This window comes from Mytilus edulis, chromosome 3, assembly GCF_963676685.1.
Source record: "Mytilus edulis chromosome 3, xbMytEdul2.2, whole genome shotgun sequence".
Lineage (NCBI taxonomy): Eukaryota > Metazoa > Mollusca > Bivalvia > Mytilida > Mytilidae > Mytilus > Mytilus edulis.
The window spans coordinates 21,170,290-21,194,716 of NC_092346.1; the positions used below are offsets into that span (position 1 = coordinate 21,170,290).

Consider the following 24,427-nt stretch of genomic DNA (forward strand, 5'->3'; position numbering starts at 1 on the left):
GCTCTGTAGATCATTGATGGAGTAGTGGCTCATTGTGTTAAGACCTAGCTCGTTCTGGTCGATGGTTAAATAGCAGTAGTCATGGTGTGGACAGAAATCAAGCTCTGAATTCGAGTTACACTTGCACGAGAGTAAGGAAAATTGGAGATTAAACAGAAAGACACAGATAAAAAAAACCAAGAAGTACTTCTTAAGAGTCACACCTAAGAATATATATATATATCTGATATTTATTATTCATATCAAATTATTTGTAAACAATTCAATGTCCAGTTTGATAAGAATAATATATGTGAATACTTTACCCAAATATAACAGTCGTGTTTACAAATAATCATACATAAGTTATCATAGGTTTATTTATGTAAATGATATAAACTGAATAAAGTGCAAAGTCGTTATCTTCGAACTGAAGGGATGGATTATGGCAAGGTGAGTTTTAAAAATTAATTATATTGTAGCACTGTAGTATGTGTATTTCTTTTCATCACCTATTATTTGGAGTCCATAGGAATATATTTTTAGCTGTTTCTATTTGGAATGGTATTGCCAATCGTTTGTCCTGACAAATTGTTTTATATTCAAATTATAATAACGATCGTAATTACGGGTAAGAGAATAACGTACTAAGACATTCGGGCAAGAAAACGGGTAAGAAAATTAACATACAATGACATTCCGTCATGAATACGAGTTAGAAAATTAATGAACTTCAACAAACTATGAAAGAGGGACGAAAGATACCAAAGGGACAGTCAAACTCATAAATCTAAAACAAACTGACAACGCCATGGCTAAAAATGAAAAAGACAAACAGAAAAACAAAAGTACACATGACACAACATAGAAAACTAAAGAATAAACAACACGAACCCCACCAAAAACTAGGGGTGATCTCAGGTGCTCCGGAAGGGTAAGCAGATCCTGCTCCACATGTGGCACCCGTCGTGTTGCTTATGTGATTACAAATCCGGTAAAAAGTCTAATTCGGTAGGTCACATTCATGAAAGGGAAGGGGATTGTAGTTACGACGTAAGGAACATATCCGATATCATTTGTGAAACGGTTATTCCATAACGGTCAACCAACTCGTGATGGCGTCCGTAAAATTTACGAAGGGATGATTTCAACTTCACCATTTAGAACTCTTGGTTTAATAGCTTCCTTGTGAGCAGTAACCCTCTATCAAGAAAATCATGATAGGAAATGCAAGCACGGGAATATCGTATCAATTGGGAGATATATACCCCGTATGCAGGTGCTGCTGGAATGTTGCTACTTAGAAATGAAAAGTTCACAATTGGAAAGCTGAAATCATCTCTTTTGTCGTAAAGTTTTGTTTTCGACATTCGGTCCTAGAGAAATGACAAACTGTTGCAGTCAGTCGTGAATAATGGGTTACAGAATGCTATGTAGTATATCAATGTCAAACCTGTAGTTGCAATTACACACCGATTATTACTATTTTACCAAGGGGTAACTACTGGAGTATGCATTTCTTACCCCTCCTGAGCGCATGACTTCATTCACCTTCTTACTTTTTTAACAAATAATTTCCACAATTTTCCCAACAGCGTTTTTAAAAGAGCTTTCTTCTAATATTTAATTAAAATTTTCTATCTTTTTTTATTTTCTTTCTATTCACATAGTAATGTCATTACAATAAATGTCATTTTTTACAACCTTTAGCTTGCAAACAAATTTTATCATATTTTTTTTAAATAACACAATGTAAACTACCTTTTGACAAAATACGAAAAAATTTTTTTGGATGTGTAAACATATCCCATACCATTAACTACATTTTGTGATCGTTATGCATATTTTACGGAAGCAATACTATATCAGCTATTTTCAATTTCGTTATCTTCATACACAAATACTTAGTTTATATTTACTAACTTTCCTGTTATATATTTATGAACAGCTCTTTAAGATGATATTGATATGAAGATGCCTATCTGAGAGACAACAATAAACACAAGTGAAAATGTCGACGACGTCTACGTCTAAACCATCACCACCAGCAAAAACCACCACATCATCAACTGTATATACAACCCTTAACACAACAGCTTCTATAACGCCAAAGCCAGCAGGTGTGTATGCATGTATTTTTAGTTGAATGATAATTTAGCAACACAATTTAACTTTACTTAAAAGTCAGAGATACTAGTTTATAAGGATATTATATGAGCCATTGCGAAAACATACCAAACGCGTTTTTAACAGATAAATTCTCATTATTTTTTTATCAATTGGAAGTAAAGTCAAGTTCAACTTGTGACAAGTATAGGCTGTTATACAATTTACATAGACAATAACTGTTTAGTGTCTTTAAATATCAGTTGTATTTGTACGAGGCTAGGAAACAAGGTGTATGCGAGCTTTTAGCGAGCTACTACACCTGTTTCGCGCCGAGTACAAATACAGCTGATATTTAAAGACACTAAACAGTTATTGTCTTTATCCTGCAATTAATTCTGTATATTGTTTGTGTTTTGAAAGGTTATTCCACAGTAGACAATATATTTGTTATTCACATATTATTTGAGTTGCTAAAGAGAAAAAAGAAGAAACTATATTGTGCATTCGTGGACTTTGCGAAAGCTTTTGATACTGTTTGGCGGTCTGGTCTCTGGTCAAAACTTATTAAACACTCGATTAACGGAAAGATGTATAACGTTATTGTCAACATGTACAATAATATCAAATCACGTATTCACTTTGGATCAGATTTTTCTGAATTTTTCCCTTGTTCTATTGGTGTTAGGCAGGGAGAAATCTCTCTCCTTTGCTTTTTTCTATTTATCTTAACGATCTGGAATTGTTTTTACAGAATAAATATATAAAAGGTGTGTGCACTATCTCTGATGAGTTAGAAATAGAGTTAAATGTTTATTTAAAATTGTTTGTCATTTTATATGCTGACGATACTGTCTTAATGGCAGAATCTCAGATAGATTTACAAAGACAACTGGACTCCTTATATGAATATTGTGAGTTATGGAAACTTAGAGTAAATGTGCAAAAAAGTAAGATTGTAATTTTTTCACAAGGTAGACTACCGCAGAATATTGTTTTTAAGTATGATAATATAATACTAGACATTGTGAGTGAATTTACTTATCTTGGTGTATTACTGTCTAGGTCAGGAAATTTTTCAAGAGCTAAAAAAAAGCAATGTGAAAAAGCAACACATGCTATGTACGATATTATTCGAAAACGTAGAGTACATAATTTGTCAATTGAATGCCAACTTGATCTATTTGATAAAATTGTGAAACCAATACTTCTGTGTGAGTGCGAAGTTTGGGGTTTTGGAAATAATTCAATAATCGAGAGGGTTCATATTAAATTTTGTAAAATATTACTTGGAGTAAAAAAGTCTACTCCTGATTTTATGATTTATGGTGAATTGGGAAGATATCCATTAGATATTTCAATCAAGTTACGAATGATTAATTATTGGTTCAAGTTGGTAACTGGAAAACCTGACAAATTGCCTTTTATTTTGTATAACTTAGCAACTGCCAAATATGGTACAAATATTTTATGGTTAAAACAAGTCAAATCAATTTTAGACATGTGTGGCTTGTCATATGTATGGGATAATATCTTTTTTGTAAATAAAACATGGCTACATGTAACAATCAAACAGAATTTGATAGATCAATTTAAACAAAAATGGCTAGCAAGCCTACAAGAATCACCAAAAGCATTAACTTATCGTTTATTTAAAGATACTTTGGAGTTTGAGAAATATCTAAATATTTTGGATGACAGGCAGATATCCTTATTTCTTAAATTTCGAACTTTAAACATGAAATTTCCAATAGAAACTGGAAGATGGCAAAACATTGAAAGAGAAAACAGAAAATGTTTATTGTGTAATTCAGATGCCATTGGTGATGACTACCATTACATTTTTAATTGTTCAGCTTTTGATAATTGTAGAAAACAATGTATTGCATTTTACTATAGAAATAGACCAAACTCATTGAAGTTTTATGAATTAATGAATTCTAAAAAATGTACAGAACTGAACAAACTATGTAAACTTATTAAGGAGATAAACAACAAATTGAATTTTTCTGGGTGAACAATTGTGAACGCCTCTATCTACTTTCGTACATTATTTATTTATGTAATTGTAATAATTGTATTGAAATATGTAATTATCTCTATACCTTTGTAATTTGGTTTGTGAGAATAAAGATATATATATATATGAAAGACACCAAAAACTAACATATATATTAGCATTTATTTTCGATTTTTATCCTGCAATTGGGTGTCCTACTATACAGATACAGCCCTACAGATATCGCTATGCTGTATCTGTATACTATACAGATATCGCTTTAAAGCTCCGCCCACTGCCAGACAGAGTATTGTTTGAACCTGTGTGACCTCAGAATGTGTATTCCAGTTGCACTCCAATGACGATGAAAATTGTCGATTTCAAAACTTGAATGTGTATGATTGTGTTACAAAATCAACCATGTCAGTTTCAGCATGCATGTTTAGTGAATGTCAAGTCTGAAGCGTAGGACAACTCGTACACTTCTGTTTCAAAGGAGTAGGTCCGGTAAGACCCCTTTTTGGCCCTAAAATATAACAGTTTTACAAAATTGTTAAAATGTAAACTTTTAGTTATTTATTGGACAGTTGAATGCTTCTGCTACATAAATATGGGCTGTTTTTGACAATACAATGCACATATATCGGGTTGTAGCACCATTAAGTCATGCTAAATTACTGAAATCTTCAAAATTCTATCATTTTAGTTAAATTTTAGACGGTTTCCTTGTAAAACGAAAGTGGCCGCATTCGTGTTCATCCTTAATATTGAAAAGCAAGTTGTATTTTATGATAATACATAACATATATAAAGGTTGTGGATGAACACGGATGCGGCCACTTTCATTTTTGACAAAAACCATCTGAAAAGTGACGTTTTTTGGCATATTTGAGAGATTTTTCATATTTGAGCTTGAATCGGATCGTTTTTAATGACTAAATCAAGTGAAATAGACACTTAAGTGTTTAAAAAGTGGTCAAAATCTTTCGTCAGATGAAACTGAAATTTGAGGCCAAAATGAGTCCTTACCGGACCTACTCCTTTGACAATGTTTTGTTATTTGTTTTTACTGTTGAAATTAGTTGTTATGTTAAAATAGATAATTATTCACCTTGAGCGATGTATAAGTGTTGACCATTCGAGATTCTTTTTTGCGAACCCGTCTTCAGCGTAATGTGTGATTTTGATATTACTTATTATATCAATTAAAATTGACAAAATTGAATTTTGTCCCACAAAATTGAATTTTGTCCCACAAAATCGAGTTTTGTCTCACAAAAGTCACAAAACTGACGTCACAAAAGTCGATTTTGTATGCAAATTAGTTCACAGAATCCAAACTAAACAAATTTGAATACAAAATTGAATTTTGTCTCACAAAAGTCAATTTTGTCGTTTTGTCGATTTTGTGACGACAAAATTGACTTTTGTGAGACAAAACTCAAATTTCAATTTTGTCAATTTTGTCTCACAAAAGTCGATTTTGTATGCAAATTAGTTCTCAGAATTCAAACTAAACAAATTTGCATACAAAATTGACTTTTGTGAGACAAAATTCAATTTTGTATTCAAATTTGTTGAGTTTGGATTCTGTGAACTAATTTGCATACAAAATCGACTTTTGTGAGAAAGTCAGTTTTGTGACGCCAGTTTTGTGACTTTTGTGAGACAAAACTCAATTTTGTGTCACAAAAGTCGATTTTGTATGCAAATTAGTTCACAGAATTCAAACTAAACAAATTTGCATACAAAATTTGACTTTTTTGAGACAAAACTCAATTTTGTCTCACAAAAGTCAATTTTGTCTCACAAATGTCAAATTTGTCTCACAAAAGTCAATTTTGTCTCACAAAAGTCAATTTTGTCTCACAAAAGTCAATTTAGTGTCACAAAAGTCAATTTTGTGTCACAAAAGTCGATTTTGTATGCAAATTAGTTCACAGAATCCAAACTAAACAAATTTGCATACAAAATTGACTTTTGTCGCCCAATTTTCAAATTAGGTAACAAAAGTAAAGTATGTGTTACAAAAATGAATTTTGTCATGACAAAAGTAACTTTTGTCTGGACACTGAAAGATAATTTTGTATGACAAAATTTTAAATTTGTAGTATGCTGCACATTTTGTTAAACTGAACTCATTTTTGTAGAACAAAACTCACTTTTGTCCGTACAAAATTGAATTTCGAGTACAAAATCACAAGAGTCCCATTCGGCGCCCCGTAGAACATGCTATGCAATATTTAAAAATGTGAAGTGTTTTCTACCCTTTTCGCCTAGAAATTTGAGCATTTTATTATGGATAACGTATTCTAAAAATCATGTCTTAAGTTTTTATATTGCCAAACTTTATCTTGTAGATCCAGAATTAAGTAAGAGCACAGTCATTGGTGCTATTATTGGTGTAGTGATTGTTACCAGTGCCGTCATTATTTTACTTTATTATTTTACCAAATACAGGTATGTATATTTACAAAATGAATCATTATTTTTATATGCTTGTGCTGTATTTAGACCCCACTACAACAAAAATTGTTTTACGTGCACACGTATAAAAATTGCGCTTTTTATCCAACGCAATCATAGGTTTGAACGTTGTTTTCAATTTAGACTTGTTTATATTTTATCCAACGCAATCATAGGTTTGAACGTTGTTTTCAATTTAGACTTGTTTATATTTTTATGCCCCATCTACGATAGTAGAGGGGCATTGTGTTTTCTGGTCTGTGGCTCCGTTCGTTCGTTCGTCCGTCCGTCCGTCCGTCCGTTCGTTCGTTCGTTCGTTCGTCCGTCCGTCCGTTCGTTCGTTCGTCCCGCTTCAGGTTAAAGTTTTTGGTCAAGGTAGTTTTTGATGAAATTGAAGTCCAATCAACTTGAAACTTAGTACACATTTTCCCTATAGTATAATCTTTCTAATTTTAATGCCAAATTAGATATTTACCCAATTTCAAAGTCCATAAAACATGGAAAATGATAGTACGAGTGGGGCATCCGTGTACTTTGGACACATTCTTGTTTCGTTTGGACTTGTATTATATTTTCCCTCCTTTTATTATTTCCCTCCGGTTTATATAATCCGTTCATCCTATCTCGACTCTTTAAAATTCAAGAGTCTATCCTGAATTAAGGTAAATTATATGGCCTTCCAAATACGGTTTTGATCCCTAACATCACTGAAGAGACATTAATTGTCGAAATCCGGATATGATGTACTTATGTTTGTGGTTTAACATCTTTACCGCAAGTTTATTGTTTTCTGTTTAGTATAAAATTAATATTAAGATCCATTTTGTTACATCTTGTAATCATTTTATTTGGCAATCGTCAATGGCGGTCATCAGGGTTTAAAACATTAGTTGTTTGACCTGTTAGACAAATGTGTTCTGTTAAAATATACTTTTTCACTGTTTTTGGTCTTTTAGAAAATGTTGTTTGTGCTGTATTTAGACCCCTCTACAACGAAATTTGTTCTAAATGCACACGTATAAAAAAAGCAGTTTTTATCCAACGCAATCATAGGTTAGAACGTTGTTTTCCTTTTAGACTCGATTATACTTTATATATACATCTTATAATAAACGCCCGTACGAGCCTTGCCTAAGACTGGTTATCTCCAATCACGTGTATCTTAATGATAATGACTCGGCTTTGTTCTAATGGTCTTTTTGTAAACTTAATCACAACCAAATTTTACTGGCTGAATGACATGAAAGTGCCGATATTTACAAAACACTATACTTTTCACAGTATACAGTTAAGCTATAATATAAGAACATACAAGTACCAATTATCAGGTTTGTCTGCATATAAATATTGTTTTATATATGCGTCGAGTCACAATATGAAGGAAGCTTTTTTGTCGAGTGAGCGCAGCGAATTAGTCAGTTCAAAAAGGCTTCAGTATTGTGTTGAGAAGCTGATATTTTACAATATAAATATACAGACAACTAGATAATATATTTATTGATTTGTATTTGCGTATTTTACCTGCTAGAAACAGGTGTTTTCTTTCAATGGTCAAATACATGTATAATAAAAATTAAAATATTTGCGTTGTAACCTTTATAAAACGTTGTATGGTGCCAGTTCCGTATGTATTTTATTATAAATAATAAGCTTGGTAAAATTGAAGCTTTCAAAAAGTTTCGCTTGTCTCATATTTTCTTTATATACTTTTAGGAATAATAGATTTACTTTTTGTCGAAATCTCAAACGACGAACTTGGTCTACGGGATCTAACTACAGTCAACACAACCCACTAGAACCAGACGAAACGGGTACCAGTGATCCTCCTCCAAGGACAGAGAGACAGTTATTTTCGATCTCAGACCAGCCGGATGACGATGGATATTTGTATGATGAAATTTTTGATGCTTCAGAATTTACTGACGAAAAGACAAAAAGATCTATAAAAAATTTGTATACAGCAACACGTACACATGAAGATCATGTTCCAGATCTGAATCTCAGAATTTAAATGCCCAGAACTCTTTTTAATATTTCTGAATGAAAATATTTAATAAATGTGAGCACTGTTCCTGCTTAACGGCATAGTGAATTCCAACGTGGAGAATGGCAGTTATGTCCCAAAACAATGTCTTAGAAGGGCTTACAACCTTCAAGCTCATAAATTGTTTACTCACGGTGTAATTTGTTCTGTCAAGAAACGACTTACAAATTCATTAATAGTTAAAAGTCAATATATAAATTATTTTTATTACTAACAGTAGATATATATAGCACTAAGAAGGTACAAAAGATTCGAAGCAACCGTATTACAAGAAAATTCAGTAGAGTCATTTAGTCTGAAACTTTCTTCTCTCATTCACACAGTGCTGGTTTACTATGAAAAAACCTGTGACTCATTCAGATCATGTATTATCAGAGAATATATAAAAATTAGAAGATGTGGTATGATTGCCAATGAGACAACTCTCCACTAGAGACCAAATGACATAGAGGTTAACAACTATGAGTCGCCATACGGCCTTCTTCAATGAGTAAAAACGCATACCGCATAGTAATCACTTAAAAACCCGAAATGACAAATAAAACAATTCAAACGAGAAAACTAACGGCCGGATTTATGTACAAAATAATGAACGAAGAACAAATACGATATGACAGCAACAAACGAAAAACACTGGATTACTGGCTATTTACTGGGGACATCACCACCCGGCATGCACATACAGAATTGAGTGGGGGGGGGGGGGGTAAACATGACTTGTTGCGAAAAACCCTTCTGCTGACCCTTTACACTGGTCTACCAGTACGAAATAAGAACAAACTACAAATTAGTTGAAATGGTGTTATCTCATAAAATCGATTTAAAGCATACAGAAACCCTAACACAAACACAAGATATAAAAAAACCAGATCTGAGAGTACTCGCATTCTACTTCAAAGATACTTCTTATTATGGTTACTTTTCATTACCATAGAATACTGCTTGGTAATAAAGCATGCACTGGATTGTACAAGATACTAGTATTTGAAACCCTCGAATGGCCATTTTGAAAGAAGCAAATTCTGTAGCAGATTAACATTAGCTTTACTTATGAATGGACCCTCCAGTTTTTTTCTCTTTCCCAATCGTCGAATAAACGAAAGATATACAAAATAACGAACAGTAAAATATATGTCATATAAAGTGCAGATAAAACTACACGAGATTTGTTCACATGAGTAAACTACAAGAAAAGAAGTAGTTAAACTATAAAAATAAGAAGATGTGGTATGATTGCCAATGAGACAACTCTCGACTATTGACCATTAACGACTAAAGGTAACCGTACGGACTTCAAACGTTTACGGCCTATTTTATATACAAAATGATAAACGAAAACAAATATGATGCACGGCAACAGAACATAAACTGAATTACAGGCTCCTGACTTGGGACAGGCACTAAAAGAATGTGGTGAGGCTTATTACATAGAATTGTACATTACATAGAATTGAGTTTCAATTGCGTATGTTCAGTGAAGCTGTTAGGCGCAATTCACATATTTTGTTTTTTCTTTGTTGGTGGCAGAGAGACAGAAAGGTGTGTTTTATTTCAAGCAAGTTTTTAATTAAAGGTGATTCAAGTGTTTGTCACTTACGAAAACTGTTCTTCTGATTTGGAGTGCTTTGAAGATCTTTGAAAATTATTTGAATGTTATGATTGGGTCATATGCTTATATTGAATCTGTTCAAAGTTTTGATTTTTCTACCCTATATACCACTTTGCCTCATATTCTTATTAAGAAAAAATTCAAACACCTATTTAAATTGACATTTAAAAGTCAGAATGCGAATACATATGTTTAAACTCTTTAAGATTATTTTGAAGTAACAACAAACAAAAGAAATATGTCAATTGGACATGCTTTGAGACTTTAACTGCCCTATTATTCGCTTTGGAAATTCCGTATATCGTCAAGGGGTCGGAATTCCAATGGGGACTAACTGTGCACCAATTATTGCAGACCTGTTTCTGTATTGTTATGAGTTACAATTTATGAAAAAAAATAGCAAAGATCCATCGAAACATAACTGAAACAAAAAAAACTTTAGACTTACTAAGAAGGATATAGTTATAATACTGTTGTCAGGTCATTAAAGCTTGATGTCTTGGATTTAATATTGATTTACTTATAGGATCTTTCGTTGGAAAAAAAACACAATTATTCTAAAACCAGTTGTTGGCATGATACGGCTTATGCTATTCTCATATATTTTATGATCATGGTATAATACTAAACACCTAAAAGGAGGGATTGTGCTTCTTATTCATATGAGACATATGTCAAAGACATTATCTCTCAATTAGTTAAATTGAGGTCTGGAGCTGGCATGTCAGTAACTTCTAGTACTTAGTCCTTTGTTGGTTTATGTTTTATTGTCATTTTGTTTAGTTTCCTTTGTTACTTGGTACCTATTTTGACACCAGACTTCTTTTAAACTGAGATGTACTGTGCATATTGTTGTGTTTGGTTTTTTTTCTAAATTGGCTAGAGGTATAAAGGGAGGGAGATCTCCAAAATACATGTTTAATCCCGCCGCATTTTTGCGCCTGTCCCAATTCAGGATATTCTGGAATTCGTCAGTCTTGATTTTTAATTTTAGTTTCTTTTATATATTTCGTAGTTTAGTATGACTTCTATTATCACTGAACTGGTATACATTATTGTTTAGGGGCCAGCCAGCTGAAACTGGACGTAAAACAAACACTAACCATTTTACTTATCAATGCCCCAATTGATGAATGAAGATTTTGACGATAATTTGAAACGTTATAATTTTAGATCTAAGGATACAGCTGACATACCGAGAGTTAAAAATACAAGATATGGGTCAACATCATTTCGTTATAGTGCTGCACAATAATTGAATGAGCTGCCAAACCACACAAGTCAGGAAAATTCTCTAACTCAATTTTCCAATCTAATACAGACCTGGAATGGCAGTTCATGCCAATGCATGCCATTAGAGCTAAGCTCGGCTTTTTTTCCTGTTTTTATACTAAAATTAGCTAGCTATGATTTTATATTTTATCTGCATGAACAGTATTATGTTTTTTTGCTAACTTCATATATGTACTTGATGTTTTTATATCCTGCTGTAATGTGTGAATGTTTGTCTTAATATGTGTGTTTAGTTTGCATATTATTTGCTTGTGTGTATTTTTTTATAATGTCGATTTTAAAAGCTCACTAGTGCTGGTGTTACTTTGTTTACTATGTATGACAATAAATACAACTTTGATTTGATTTGGATAGACAAACTATTAACACAAATTGTGATGATTTTATATTACAGACATTGAACCTGTTCCAATTTTCATAATGTAAAACCAATCAATGTCATAATTTTGTATACAGGACCTTTGTACCTCATACATGGTAAGTTGTGTTTTATGTTCATATGTGTGTCTTTGTGCTTAACAATAATTATTTGTCAATGAAAAGCATGGCAATAATATATATTCTCACAAGCTCAGTGTGTTATCTTGCTGTACACTTTGCCTTATGTGTAATTATGCAATGGTGTAAGTCATTTTAATGGAATTAGATCTACATCAAAAATGAATCTGAAAATTTTTGGTAGAATTTGATATGTTATTATATTTCAAGATGTTTAATTTATAATAACATCATTTATCATAGTTTACATTCTTTATGTATAAATTTAGAAGCCCAAAACATGGAACTGTTTTCCAGTAGGAAATATTTGTGTTTTGGATATTGACATCAAAATGAATAGAGTTATCTTTCTTTGTACTGATTATTTTTATTTGTGATCATTTGTGGTGCAGTGTCATTTTTATATAAAAAAAAAAATATATATAAAAAAAATACTAGCAATAAACCTATTCATTGATCTGAGTTTTTTGTTTTGTTATGGAAACAAAACAACCTGGTTACATATGAATATTTTCGAAAGTATTCCTATTTTTAAGCATGATTTTAGGTTTTGCAGGAAATGATGAATAGGGACTCAAAACATTTGAAGTCTTTCAGAGGACCAACATTCAAACTGCCTTGATTTTCCTGTTGGAGCAGGAGATCTTGGGTTTGTTAAATTACATATTTGCTGCTTCTTTGTTAATCACACACCATAAAGGATATCGTCGCTGGGCTTCTAAAGTGTTGTAAATTACAAATTTTTTAATTAAAAATAATCTCACAAACAGGCTTTGAAAATTTTGGCAAAATGCATGCTTCCAAAATGTTGTATGTGAACTTGAACATTTTTGTAAATAGCAGTAAAATAAAAACTTTGACATTTCTGGATTATCCAAGAACTTAAATTATTTTCACAGAAATAAAGAAATGTACAATTATTTTTTTCCCAAAGCCATTCTACAACGATTCTCAAGTTTTCATACAACATTTTGAAAGCAAACTTTACAAACAACTGACATTGGCAATTTTGTAACATGTCTTATTTCACACATTTTGATTGGTCTAACTGTATGCAATTTTGTAATACCAAAGATTTCCTCCCGCCCAGACCATTGGTGTCAAAAAGTATTTTTAGCCAAAAATTCATATACGACATTTTACGACTGTTTTGAGTCAGACCATGGAAATATTATTGATCAGACTTATGTGTCCAGGTAGGGGGACTAGTCTTTCTGCTGACAGTTACCTTGTGAACAAGTATGTTGTAAAATCTAGTTAAGCTAGTACAAAGCAGGGTTAACATTTATATTAATTTACATTATCATTTTCTCTATCTGTATGCCAGTTCAAGTTAACAGCCATCTACTACCATCCTAATCATAATCAAACCTCTAATCTTATCAAATATATTAGAATTAGTGTTAAAATGTTCATGTAATTAAAATGTTCAGGACTATATTTCCAAAACATTGATAATAAAATTTATTTCAGATGTCTGATGTCTACTCATCAAAAGTGTTTATAATGTGGGCTCTTTATTTGCTGGTGCAAAAATATTTTACTATAAGCCGCTCACAAATTGACCATTGTTTTGTTCTTGTGCTTAAAGAGTATTGACCATAACCTTCAACATGTGACACACTTTCTGGTGTAGGTTAAAAAATACTAAGTGATTTTGATATCCCTCATAGCTTTTAAAACATATGATTGGGACACATCTTTTTATACTTTATTATGTGGTGTTCAACTAGGTATGTGACCTTGATATGGCTAAGGCATTCTAACCTTCTGTTGAAATTTGAACTTTTGGACACCCCTTTAATAATGTGAGCAGTATTGTTTCATCCATCTCGGTTTTTGAGATAACACTTCGTCTTTTAGCCTAGCTTCTAAAATTTTTCATATCATTTAACTGCTAAAATTGGGAGGGCGGGGGAGTTTCAGGGGGGAAAATCCATAGTTAGATTTTATTCAATTTGCAGGGAGGGTACATCTCAACATACTGATCATTTTTGCAGTTTAAGCTATTAACCTATCTTTTATATTTTTAGAATCAACGGCAATAGAATGCCAACTAAAAACGTAAATTTTTCGGGCAATAACTCCAAAATGGGTTAAAGAAAATCAGTATTTCTACTACAAAACCTCGCAATTAGTTCTAAAGAAAAAGTTATCTGAGCTGATATGTGTTTGCCTTTTTCATCACTGAATAAAAGTTATTTGCAAGTGCAGATCTGTTCTTCTGGTGTCTATTAAAAAGTGCAATATTGTTGTCTCATTGGCACTCATACCACATCTTCTTATATCTAAATATGATGGAAATATAAATCTACACTTTATGATCACTACAAAGATCAGTAAACTTCAGAAAATTCAGTTGTAATTTTTTTTTAGAAAACTCAGTACTGTTCAAAACAAGATAAATAATTGGAAAATTGTTACCATACTCTTTAAAAGATAAATAATGATTGTTCTGTTGATTTGTTGACAGATTATAATTCACAAACATTCATAAGGACGACTTCAAACAAGGGTGTTCCTAATATGCTATATAAAGTGGAAGCTTCTATCAAAGCTTATTATGAAAGGATTGAAAACATTGAAAATATTCTAATCAAAAATAGATGCTAACACAAGAGATTTGCACCAGGTGACGATAAAACAAAAAGTCAACAATTTTATTTAATAAGTTTTAGATTTTTAATAAATCATCACAGATGGCAGACAGCTAATAATCTTAAAAATATCAATAACATACAAGTATCAACACTTGCATAACTATAGGGATTTGTATTTCTCACTATACTAATCCTTGATAACTATAAACTTCAGACAAATACAGCAAACCTTTTTCCAACACCATTATAAAGGAGCATAATGTTGATTGGTGCTGAATACTTTTGTGTATATTACATTTTTATCCCTGTAATTAAAACTTATTTCACTCATATTGCTGCAATACTTCTGTTGTACCACAAAAAAAAGTACACAAAAAAAATGTATCCTATGATTTATGGATGTTTTTTTACTTTGATACCTATGGAAATGAGTATATCTTTAGGAAAAATCATTTAAAAGGTGTTCGGAAAGAATAGATTATTTTTTAAACTTTCAATATTATTTTCTCATAAAGGTATATGTACTATCATGTGTCTAAATATATTATCACATGATGGTACATGTTGAGTATATGAAATATATATACGTTATAGGTTGTTGATATCAATGATTACTATACTATAAAATGCTGTATACATGATTCATATCTTCCACAAATACCCTTGTAGGGTAGAGGCTATAAAAAGACAACAATACAATATATCTTGAACATAGTTACTTGTTTCTGATGCTGGAACACATATGAAAATGTCCATCAGATAAATACATCATTTCCAAATTTAATCTAATATAGGAATACCGGTAAAGAAAGATTTCATTATTCACAAATAAAACATATTTTCCCATGCACATACATCCAAACTTAGATTTAAAGATACAGTACTTTTCAATACATTCAAAATGTGCTACAAATATTTGATATTCAATCCTCAGAAAGATAATCAACAAATTCCTTCTCTAAATACAATCTAGATCCTGGAAATCATCCTCCAATATCTAAGCTCATGGAATAGTTTTCAGCTCAGGTCAAAGCAAGCGTTTCTCCATTTGAGTTCATTCAAAAATAACACAGTCATATTTATAATGGCATATTAGCATGTTTCTTCCATGGGTTTTCTCTCTTCTTGCTAGCCAGTACTTGTAAGTCTTGACAGATTCTTCTTCGAGTTGAACGAGGTTCTATGATGTCGTCAACAAAACCTAAAATAACACCATATATTATTATTCCAATTCTAATTGTTAGGTTTTGGTAAATCTTTCACATGTTGAATATATGATAAAGTACATTCGAAAGATCCAATTTTATTCTTAAACAATTTCAAAATGCACATTAAGGGTGTATCATGCTGTCGAGAATACCGCGGGAGTCAAGACGTCGCAATTTACCGTTATGTATCTAGGGTTGACGTCAGTGTGGGACGTCATCTTAGCAGTTCTGTTATAATGAAGTAAACGTCAAACTGTATGGTTGTATTGTTTTCTGTATACGATATTAGAAGTTAGCCTCGACATTTATGGTGCCGTGACCAGGATGGAAAATGGATACAAAGCTGAAAGCCGTTCGTTCCGGACATAAAGGAGCAATTACAAGACTTTGGAAGAATTTCGGAGACATACGAGACACTTCCGAAATAGAAATTGAGGACGTCACAGCTATTTTAGATTCCGTGTTACAGAAAAAGAATATTCTTAAAGATCTGAATGATAAAATTGTGGACGCAAGCTCGGATGAAGACGTGGTTGATGAAATTCAACAAACAGATGAGTACATGTTCGATTTAGATTCAAAAATTCGTCAAATTAGAAAACTCATTAATCCCTCCCAGTCGAAAAGTCACAATTTACCCGTCAATACTACCGTTTTTCAAGCTAGTAACGTTACTCCCTCTGATACACCCATGCATACCTTGATTTCACCTACAGCAAATAGTGTAACCGCAAGCGACTCCTCGCAATTGAACCCGCACGCCAATTGTTTCACGTCGACATCTCATGTACAATCGAATGCAGCCTCGTTTTATACAAGTAACCCCGCTATATCAGAGATTATTCCTACTACGAACCCGTCTATGCATATTCCAAGTTTACATTCGTCTTCTAGCACAAATAATCAGTACCACAAATTACCAAAGTTGAACTTGCCTACTTTTAAAGGGAATATTTTAGATTGGCAATCCTTTTGGGATTCATATGAGACATCTATTCACACAAATCCAACACTCAGCGAGGTACAGAAGTTTAACTACTTAAAGTCATTGCTACAGGGAGAAGCGTTTCAGACCATATCAGGTTTTTCTATGACAAACACTAATTACGGCAAAGCTATTTCATTGTTACAAGAGAGGTATGGACAGATACATACTATAATACAAACATACATGCAAGCTCTACTTGAGATTTCGCCGCCAATTTATACTTTAGTAAGCCTCCGCAATTATTATGACAAAACTGAAACTTACGTACGAGGTCTAGAGTCACTCGGAGAAACTACAGACACTTATGGTTCACTACTGATACCCGTTATTCTGAACAAGTTGCCCGCAGAAATACGCCAAAACCTAGCAAGACAACACGGACCGTCAAGTTGGAATTTGAAAGATTTGAGGAAGAGTATACTTAACGAAATTCAGATCATGGAGGCGGGAAAAAATACAGGTACATATCTCGAGTCTTCAGAAAGTCACTTCACAACCGCATCTACATGTACATTTCATACAGGAATAGAATCACCGCGAATACACACAGCACACAACGCGAAGAGCCAACCCCGGAATATTACGGAGAGACCATGTGTTTTTTGTAAAGAGATACATGCGCCAACAAACTGTACCAATATTAGTGATAGCACAGCCCGAATGTCTATCGTAATTCGTGATAATTTATGTTTTAACTGTTTAGGAAATCATCATGCTAATGAGTGTCAATCGAAACGCACGTGTCGACACTGCAACCAGAGACACCATTCCAGCTTATGTAGTGCGAGTAATAATGTTAACAGCGATGGTTTAGCGTTCTTTACAAGCAATACAAATAAACAGATTCAATCTTCACCCGTCAATCTTATAAATGACACTGAAAACCAGGAAGATACTAAAGTTTTGCATTCATCGACACAGATGCGTACAAATGTGCTACTGAAAACGGCGGTAGCTCCTGTATGGGCAGGTAATATATCTATGGATACGAATGTTTTATTTGATGAGGGTGCACAAAGATCTTTTTTAACAGAGAATCTAGCGAAGAAATTGAATTTGAAAACTGAAGGAATTGAAGTTGTACACCTTTCGGCATTTGGAGAGGACAACACGAGCACGAGAGAACTACGCACAACCACCGTTTTTATCGAAACCGAAAATAGTCGTAAAATTCCGATTGAAGTCCTTATTGTTCCTACCATAGCAGTTCCAATACATAATCATATGCGGTACGTTAACCGAAATATGGATTATCTGAAGGGATTAAGACTCGCTTACCCAGTTACCAAAGACGATTATTTTGAGATATCATTACTTATTGGTGCCGACCACTATTGGGACTTTATCGAAGACAAAGTAATACGAGGAGATGGACCGATCGCGATGAAGTCAAAGCTTGGATACTTACTATCAGGACCCTTACAGCCGGGTAGGGTACTTTCGTCTACGACATCCAGCATCTCAGTAAACGTACTGGTTTCGAATAAAGCAAAGGAATTTGGCTTAGAAGAAATTATAAAGGAACAGACACGTTGCCAAATTATCGAGAGAGTTGAGGAAGCAGAACCGACAGGGAAAATATCAAAATATGGACTGAATGATACGTATCTATTGAACTGTTGTGACTTATTATTGACTGTTACTAAAATATTTGATTTATTGACTTACTTTCAAAAACCTATAACATGATACTATTCATTGAAAGAAGGAACAGGTACACAGAAAAAATGGACATACTGTGATTTGTGTATACGAAATAGACTCATTGGAATCTAACCGAAAGATAACTAGTCTGGAAGCTAGTGACTGTGCTAAAGTTAAGTTTAAGTTTTGAATTTAAGAGACAGTAATTTTAATTTTTTTTTCTTGATTGTAATTTAATTTTGATATTTACTTTTCGCCGCCCGGAGAATGTCGAGAATACCGCGGGAGTCAAGACGTCGCAATTTACCGTTATGTATCTAGGGTTGACGTCAGTGTGGGACGTCGCCTTAGCAGTTCTGTTATAATGAAGTAAACGTCAAACTGTATGGTTGTATTGTTTTCTGTATACGATATTAGAAGTTAGCCTCGACACATGCTTCCCCTTGGCATTTATTGGCATTATATAGTCAATATAACACTGCTTTAGGACACATAAATGATAATTTAAGTGCTGGGGAGCCCTGACAGACAGAGTTGCATTCATTTTGAAGTTGGAACTAAAAGTAATGCACAGTATTGTATTTATAATAATACAAACAATGTGTTAAGCTATAGTTTAATATGGACAAATGAAGATAAATATAACTTCAACAATGACATCATTGATATTTTAAGAAGTCATCATAAATTCAGGCCAATTGACAAGAATGGTTGTACACATACGCATCATTTTGTAACTTCAATATCTGAGTTTATATTTCATTGATAAATGATAGGATGTATAGAATGTTGTGCTCTATGAATTTTTTGTTTAAGTCAAGATTTATGTTATGATAAAGTCTTGAAAACCTTGACAAGGGTTGTGCAGGAATTTGCACTGATGTCAGGATAAGTCAGACATTTGCTTAGCACTGACACCTTAAGATCTAACAACCACTGAGTAGGGAATTGCACTGACATATCAAAACTCAGACAGCTTCTGAGCAGGGATAAAATTTAATCTTGTAACTCTGGCAGTTCATAATGAGGGATTTGCACTAACATCTTTTTACCTCTTACAGCTGCTTAGCATAAATTTGCACTGACATCTTTTAAACATGGCCATCAGGGATTTGCAATGACACAATTGAATTTTTCTAAAAGGATACCAGTATGTACTGACTATCTCTAAAACAACTGAATGAGTGATCATTATTATCAGTTGTTTAATACTTCTCAGAACTAGGTATGACTACTTTATCGTTACCACTACCTGTTAAAAGCATTGAACACTTTACCTCTGACAGCTGCTGGGAAGGGATTAGCAAACTTCTCCACATATTCTGCTTCATTTTTATCCTGATCTTTACCACGGAATATAATAGACACGGCTCCCTGAAATAAGATATCATATCATATAGAAATAAAAAAGAATAAAATATTGTGTAATATATCTTAATAAGGTATTCAATCATATTAGTACACAATTACATAAGGGCTGTTCCAGAATCAAAGAGGGCCACAGTAGTTTTTGCTTTAAAGTTTTTCTCTAAAATGTTTAATACTTCCTTAGGATAATCTGTACAATATGGATTGAAGCAGTCAGTTACATCTAAAAAAGAGTTATTTCCCTTTTGTGTGTCATAAATGGCATCTTGGTAGAACTTAAAATCAGAAGTAGCCATTTTTGAACTGTGTTCATTTATGTAGAATGCCATATATTTTACAAATCAATTTGGGATAACTTATCATATAAACTGGACTGTTTGTCAAGTGGAAATAGCAAATTATCTCCCTTGTTTCAAGCCAAAGTGTATAGAAACCATATATTTTTGGAAACAGTTTGATGAAAAATATCAAATGACATTGGAAGTGGCTTTTTGTACAATGAAAGTAGACAAATATCATCATTATTTCAATGGAAAATACAAAGAAATCATTTATTTTTGGGATCTATGAAATAAAAATGGTTGAAAGTGACAATTTCAAACTTGAAGTAGCTGATTATCGCTTATATTTCAAAGAAAAGAACTACAAACTTTTAAGAGAAGTTATCTTCTGAAACAAGATTTTTTTCAACAAAGGTTATTTTTTTGTATAAAAAAAATTTACTTTGTAAATCTTCATAAAAGTTCATTTAAGGTAGATAGGGTGTCTTCCTCCATCTTGGATTTTGAAATACTAGAAAACAAGGTCTAGATCTTTGATGAAATGTGCAAATTTTTATAGTAGTAGGTAATTCATGTGTAAGAATTTTCATTATAATATAGAAAATGCCATGTTTGATCATATTTATGATTGTATTTTACAAAAATAAGAATCCTTTTGTTTGATTCATTTTTTTCCAACTTTGTCAAATAAGGGGAGGCAACTCAAATGCAAGGGCAGATAATCCAGATAGTGTTACTTTTACAATAGAATGTGTTAGGAATTTACCCATTTTTACTTGTAGCAAGAAAAGGAGTCCGGTGACCCCATTTTTTCTTTTTCTTATCTGAAAGCATAATATTGAAGCTATCTTCTCATATTTTATCTCAAAATTCTATGGTGTGGTTTGCGTATTATGGCGGAAAATGGGTTTTCCATGCATAATCTATACAAAATCTTGACAATTTTGAACAACCTGTAGCGTGAAAATAAGTCCGGTGACCCATTCTTTTTATTAATGTTTTTAAACACGCAGGATATGAACTACATTTTGGCAAATTATTAAAAGATTCTATGGATTATAATTTAGACACCCCATCTACCTTAAACATTAAACATTAACATGTGAGGTGGAAAAACCTTCAACTGTTCTCTTGACAACTGATTTACATATTCCCTATACTTTCTCAGGTTATCTTTTAAAAAAATTTACAAGAGTGCACACGCTGAAATGTCTCGCCTTCTTTACTAATCATTAATAATATGTTGATAGTCCTAAATATAAAGCTTTAATACAAATGTCACATAAACCTAACATTAACCAAGAAAACTAAACATTGACCAATGAACCATGAAAATGAGGTCAAGGTCAGATGAACCATGTCAGGCAGGCATGTCCAGCTAAAAATTCTTCCATACAACAAATATCGTTGACATATTTCTTAAAGTTTAAGAAAAACAGACCAAAACACAAAAAAACTTAACACTGAGCAATGAACCGTGAAAATGAGGTCAAGGTCAAATAAAACTTGTGTGACTAACAAAAAGATCATAAAATGTTTCCAGACACCAAATATAGTTGACCTATTGCATATAGTATTAGAACAAAAGACCAAAACTCAAAAACTTAACTTTGACCACTGAACCATGAAAATGAGGTCAAGGTCATATGACACCTGCCAGCTAGATGTGTACACCTAACAGTCCTTCCATACACCAAATATACTAGACCTATTGCTTATAGTATCTGAGATATGGACTTGACCACCAAAACTTAACCTTGTTCACTGATTCATGAAATGAGGTCGAGGTCAAGTGAAAACTGTCTGATGGGCATGAGGACTTTGCAAGGAATGCACATACCAATTATAGTTATCCTATTACTTATAATAAGAGAGAATTTAACATTACAAAAAATCTTAACTTTTTTTTTCAAGTAGTCACTGAACCATGAAAATGAGGTCAAGGTCATTGGACATGTGACTGACTGAAACATAACATGAGGCATCCATATACAAAGTTTGAAGCATCCAGGTCTTCCATCTTCTAAAATATAAAGCTTTTAAGAAATTAGCTAACACTGTTGCCGCTGGATCACTATCTCTATGTTGAGCTTTCTGCAACAAAAGTCGCAGGCTCGACAAAAATGACAAAACACATCAATTTTAATCAATTGCCTTCAAATTCTTGATGAACAGCCTCAAGTAAAATGGTTCTTTTAACAATATTTAAACATTTTGTTCTATTGTACTGGTCATATTGGCCTTTTTGAGATTGGTGAGTTAGTTTCACTCAGAATCTCTAACAGAAAGTAGAAATTTTCATAATTAAAATACTAGCTACTAAGTTCTAAAAATTAAATTCATATTAATTACAATTCAACAACTTTACCTTTGCACCCATGACAGCAACCTCTGCAGTAGGCCAAGCATAGTTTGTATCACCTCTCAAATGTTTAGAACTCATAACATCATATGCTCCACCATAAGCCTGAAAAAGTCAAATGGATGTATCATGCAACCTAACTAACCAGTTACAAGAATCAACACTTTTATACCAAGAAACACTTTTGTTTGTTTTGTTCACAAGTACAATTTTTATCAAGTATTCAACAAGTGAAACTGCGAGCTACTGCTCACCGATGATACCCCCGCCGCAAGTGGATAATTTTAATAGTGTAAAAATATGCAAGTGTTCGGTAAACAGGAAGTTGTTGAGTGATGAATCTGAAAAGCATTACACGGTAAAGCTGACTTGTATAAATCCTGAAACCAAATTTCAGAAATCCTTGTATAGTAATTCCTGAGAAAAATGTGACGAAAATTTTCAACTTGGCTATCATATGTACAATCATACAAGTGTTCGGTAAACAGGAAGTTGTCGAGTGATAAATACGAAAATGCATCACACAGTATTGCAGACTTATATAAACCCTGAAACCAAATTTCAGAAATCCTTGTATTGTAGTTCCTGAGAAAAATGTGACAAAAATTTTCAACTTGGTTATCATGTGTAAAATAATACAATTGTTTGGTAAACAGGAAGTTGTCGAGTGATGAATCTGAAAACTCATCACACGGTATGGCTGACTTATATCAAGTCTGAAACCAAATATCAGAAATCCTGGAAGTGCAGTTCCTGAGAAAAAATTTGACAAAAAATTTTCAACTTGGCTATCAGGTGTAAAAATGATACAAGTGTTCGGTAAACAGGAAGTTGTCCAGTGATGAATCTGAAAACGCATCACACAGTATAGATGACTTTGTCAAGCCTGAAACCAAATTTCAGAAATCCTGGTAGTGTAGTTCTTGAGAAAAATGTGACGAAAAATATTCATGGGACGAACGGACTGACGGACTGACAGACTGACAGAAGGACAGACAGAGGTAAAACAGTATACCCCCTTTTTTTCAAAGCGGGGGTATAATAAACATCAAAATCACACAGAATTGTGTTTAAATTTTTTATATATATTTGATACTGATATTGATACGTGTGCAGTCAATAAATTTAAAAGTTCTAGTCAAGCCATGCATAGAAATATGCTTGCTTTTTTAACTGACCCTTAACGCTCCATTGAGGTAAGTAAGGATTTTTTTTTATTAAATCAGAGAAAAAAATTGATTTTATAACAAAGGCTAAGATATAAATACAGACTGTAAATAATTTGTTTTCATTGGCAAACTAGATGCTCTCAAGAGCCTGTGTCGCTCACCTTGGTCTATGTGCATATTATACAATGGACACAGATAAATTCATGACAAAATTGTGTTTTGGTAATCATGATGTGTTTGTAGATCTTACTTTACTGGACATTCTTCTTGCTAAAATTATCTCTATCTATAATGAACTTGGCCCAGTAATTACAGTGGAAAATATTTTCTAAATATTTACAAAATTTACAAAATTTTATGAAAATTGTTAAATAATGACTATAAAGAGCAATAACTCCTTAAAAGGGTCAACTAAAAAATTTGGTCATGTTGACTTATTTGTAGATCTTACTTTGCTGAACATTATTGCTGTTTACAGTTTATCTCTATCTATTATAATATTCAAGATAATAACCAAAAACTGCAAAATTTCCTTAAAATTACTAATTCTGGGACAGCAACCCAACAGCAGGTTGTCTGTTTTGTCTGAAAATTTTAGGGCAGATAGATCTTGACCTGATAAACAATTTAATTTCCCTGTCAGATTTGCTCTAAATGTTTTGGTTTCAGAGATATAAGCCAAAATCTACATTTCGCCCCTATGTACTATTTTTAGCAATGGCGACCATCTTGAATGGTTGGCAGGGTCATGCCATACAATTTTTAAAACTAGATACCCAAATGATGATTGTGGCCAAGTTTGGTTATATTTGG

General features: G+C 32.8%; 2 protein-coding genes across 3 annotated transcripts in view; one reads left to right on the forward strand and one right to left on the reverse strand.

Moving 5' to 3' along the window:
* The first annotated feature begins 310 nt into the window (after positions 1-310).
* Positions 311-8,792, forward strand: LOC139516012 (uncharacterized). Of its 2 annotated transcripts, none has more exons than XM_071305815.1 (4): positions 311-432; positions 1,928-2,099; positions 6,445-6,544; positions 8,264-8,792. In XM_071305815.1, exons 2-4 carry the CDS (start codon positions 1,991-1,993, stop codon positions 8,559-8,561), a joined length of 507 nt encoding a protein of 168 aa, XP_071161916.1. In that variant the 5' UTR covers positions 311-432; positions 1,928-1,990; the 3' UTR covers positions 8,562-8,792. The 2 variants fall into 2 exon arrangements, with proteins under 2 accessions (XP_071161916.1, XP_071161917.1); XM_071305816.1 differs by having other exon boundaries at positions 334-432; positions 1,937-2,099.
* Positions 8,793-14,652: 5,860 nt separating this feature from the next.
* Positions 14,653-24,427, reverse strand: part of LOC139514188 (propionyl-CoA carboxylase beta chain, mitochondrial-like) — a 43,972-nt gene continuing 34,197 nt past the window's right edge. The window contains exons 15-17 of the mRNA XM_071302994.1: positions 22,452-22,550; positions 19,712-19,808; positions 14,653-15,795 (exon numbers count right to left, since the gene is read on the reverse strand). Coding sequence (XP_071159095.1) covers positions 15,674-15,795; positions 19,712-19,808; positions 22,452-22,550 — 318 coding nt within the window. The 3' untranslated portion in view covers positions 14,653-15,673. The remainder of the gene's footprint in view (positions 15,796-19,711; positions 19,809-22,451; positions 22,551-24,427) is intronic.

Excerpts from the sequence above, each read along its gene's own strand:
- LOC139516012 (XM_071305815.1), top strand. The coding sequence starts at position 1,991 with ATGTCGACGACGTCTACGTCTAAACCATCACCACCAGCAAAAACCACC. Across the intron at positions 2,100-6,444 it reads TATAACGCCAAAGCCAGCAG|ATCCAGAATTAAGTAAGAGC; the intron begins GTGTGTATGCAT and ends TTTATCTTGTAG. Across the intron at positions 6,545-8,263 it reads TATTATTTTACCAAATACAG|GAATAATAGATTTACTTTTT; the intron begins GTATGTATATTT and ends ATATACTTTTAG.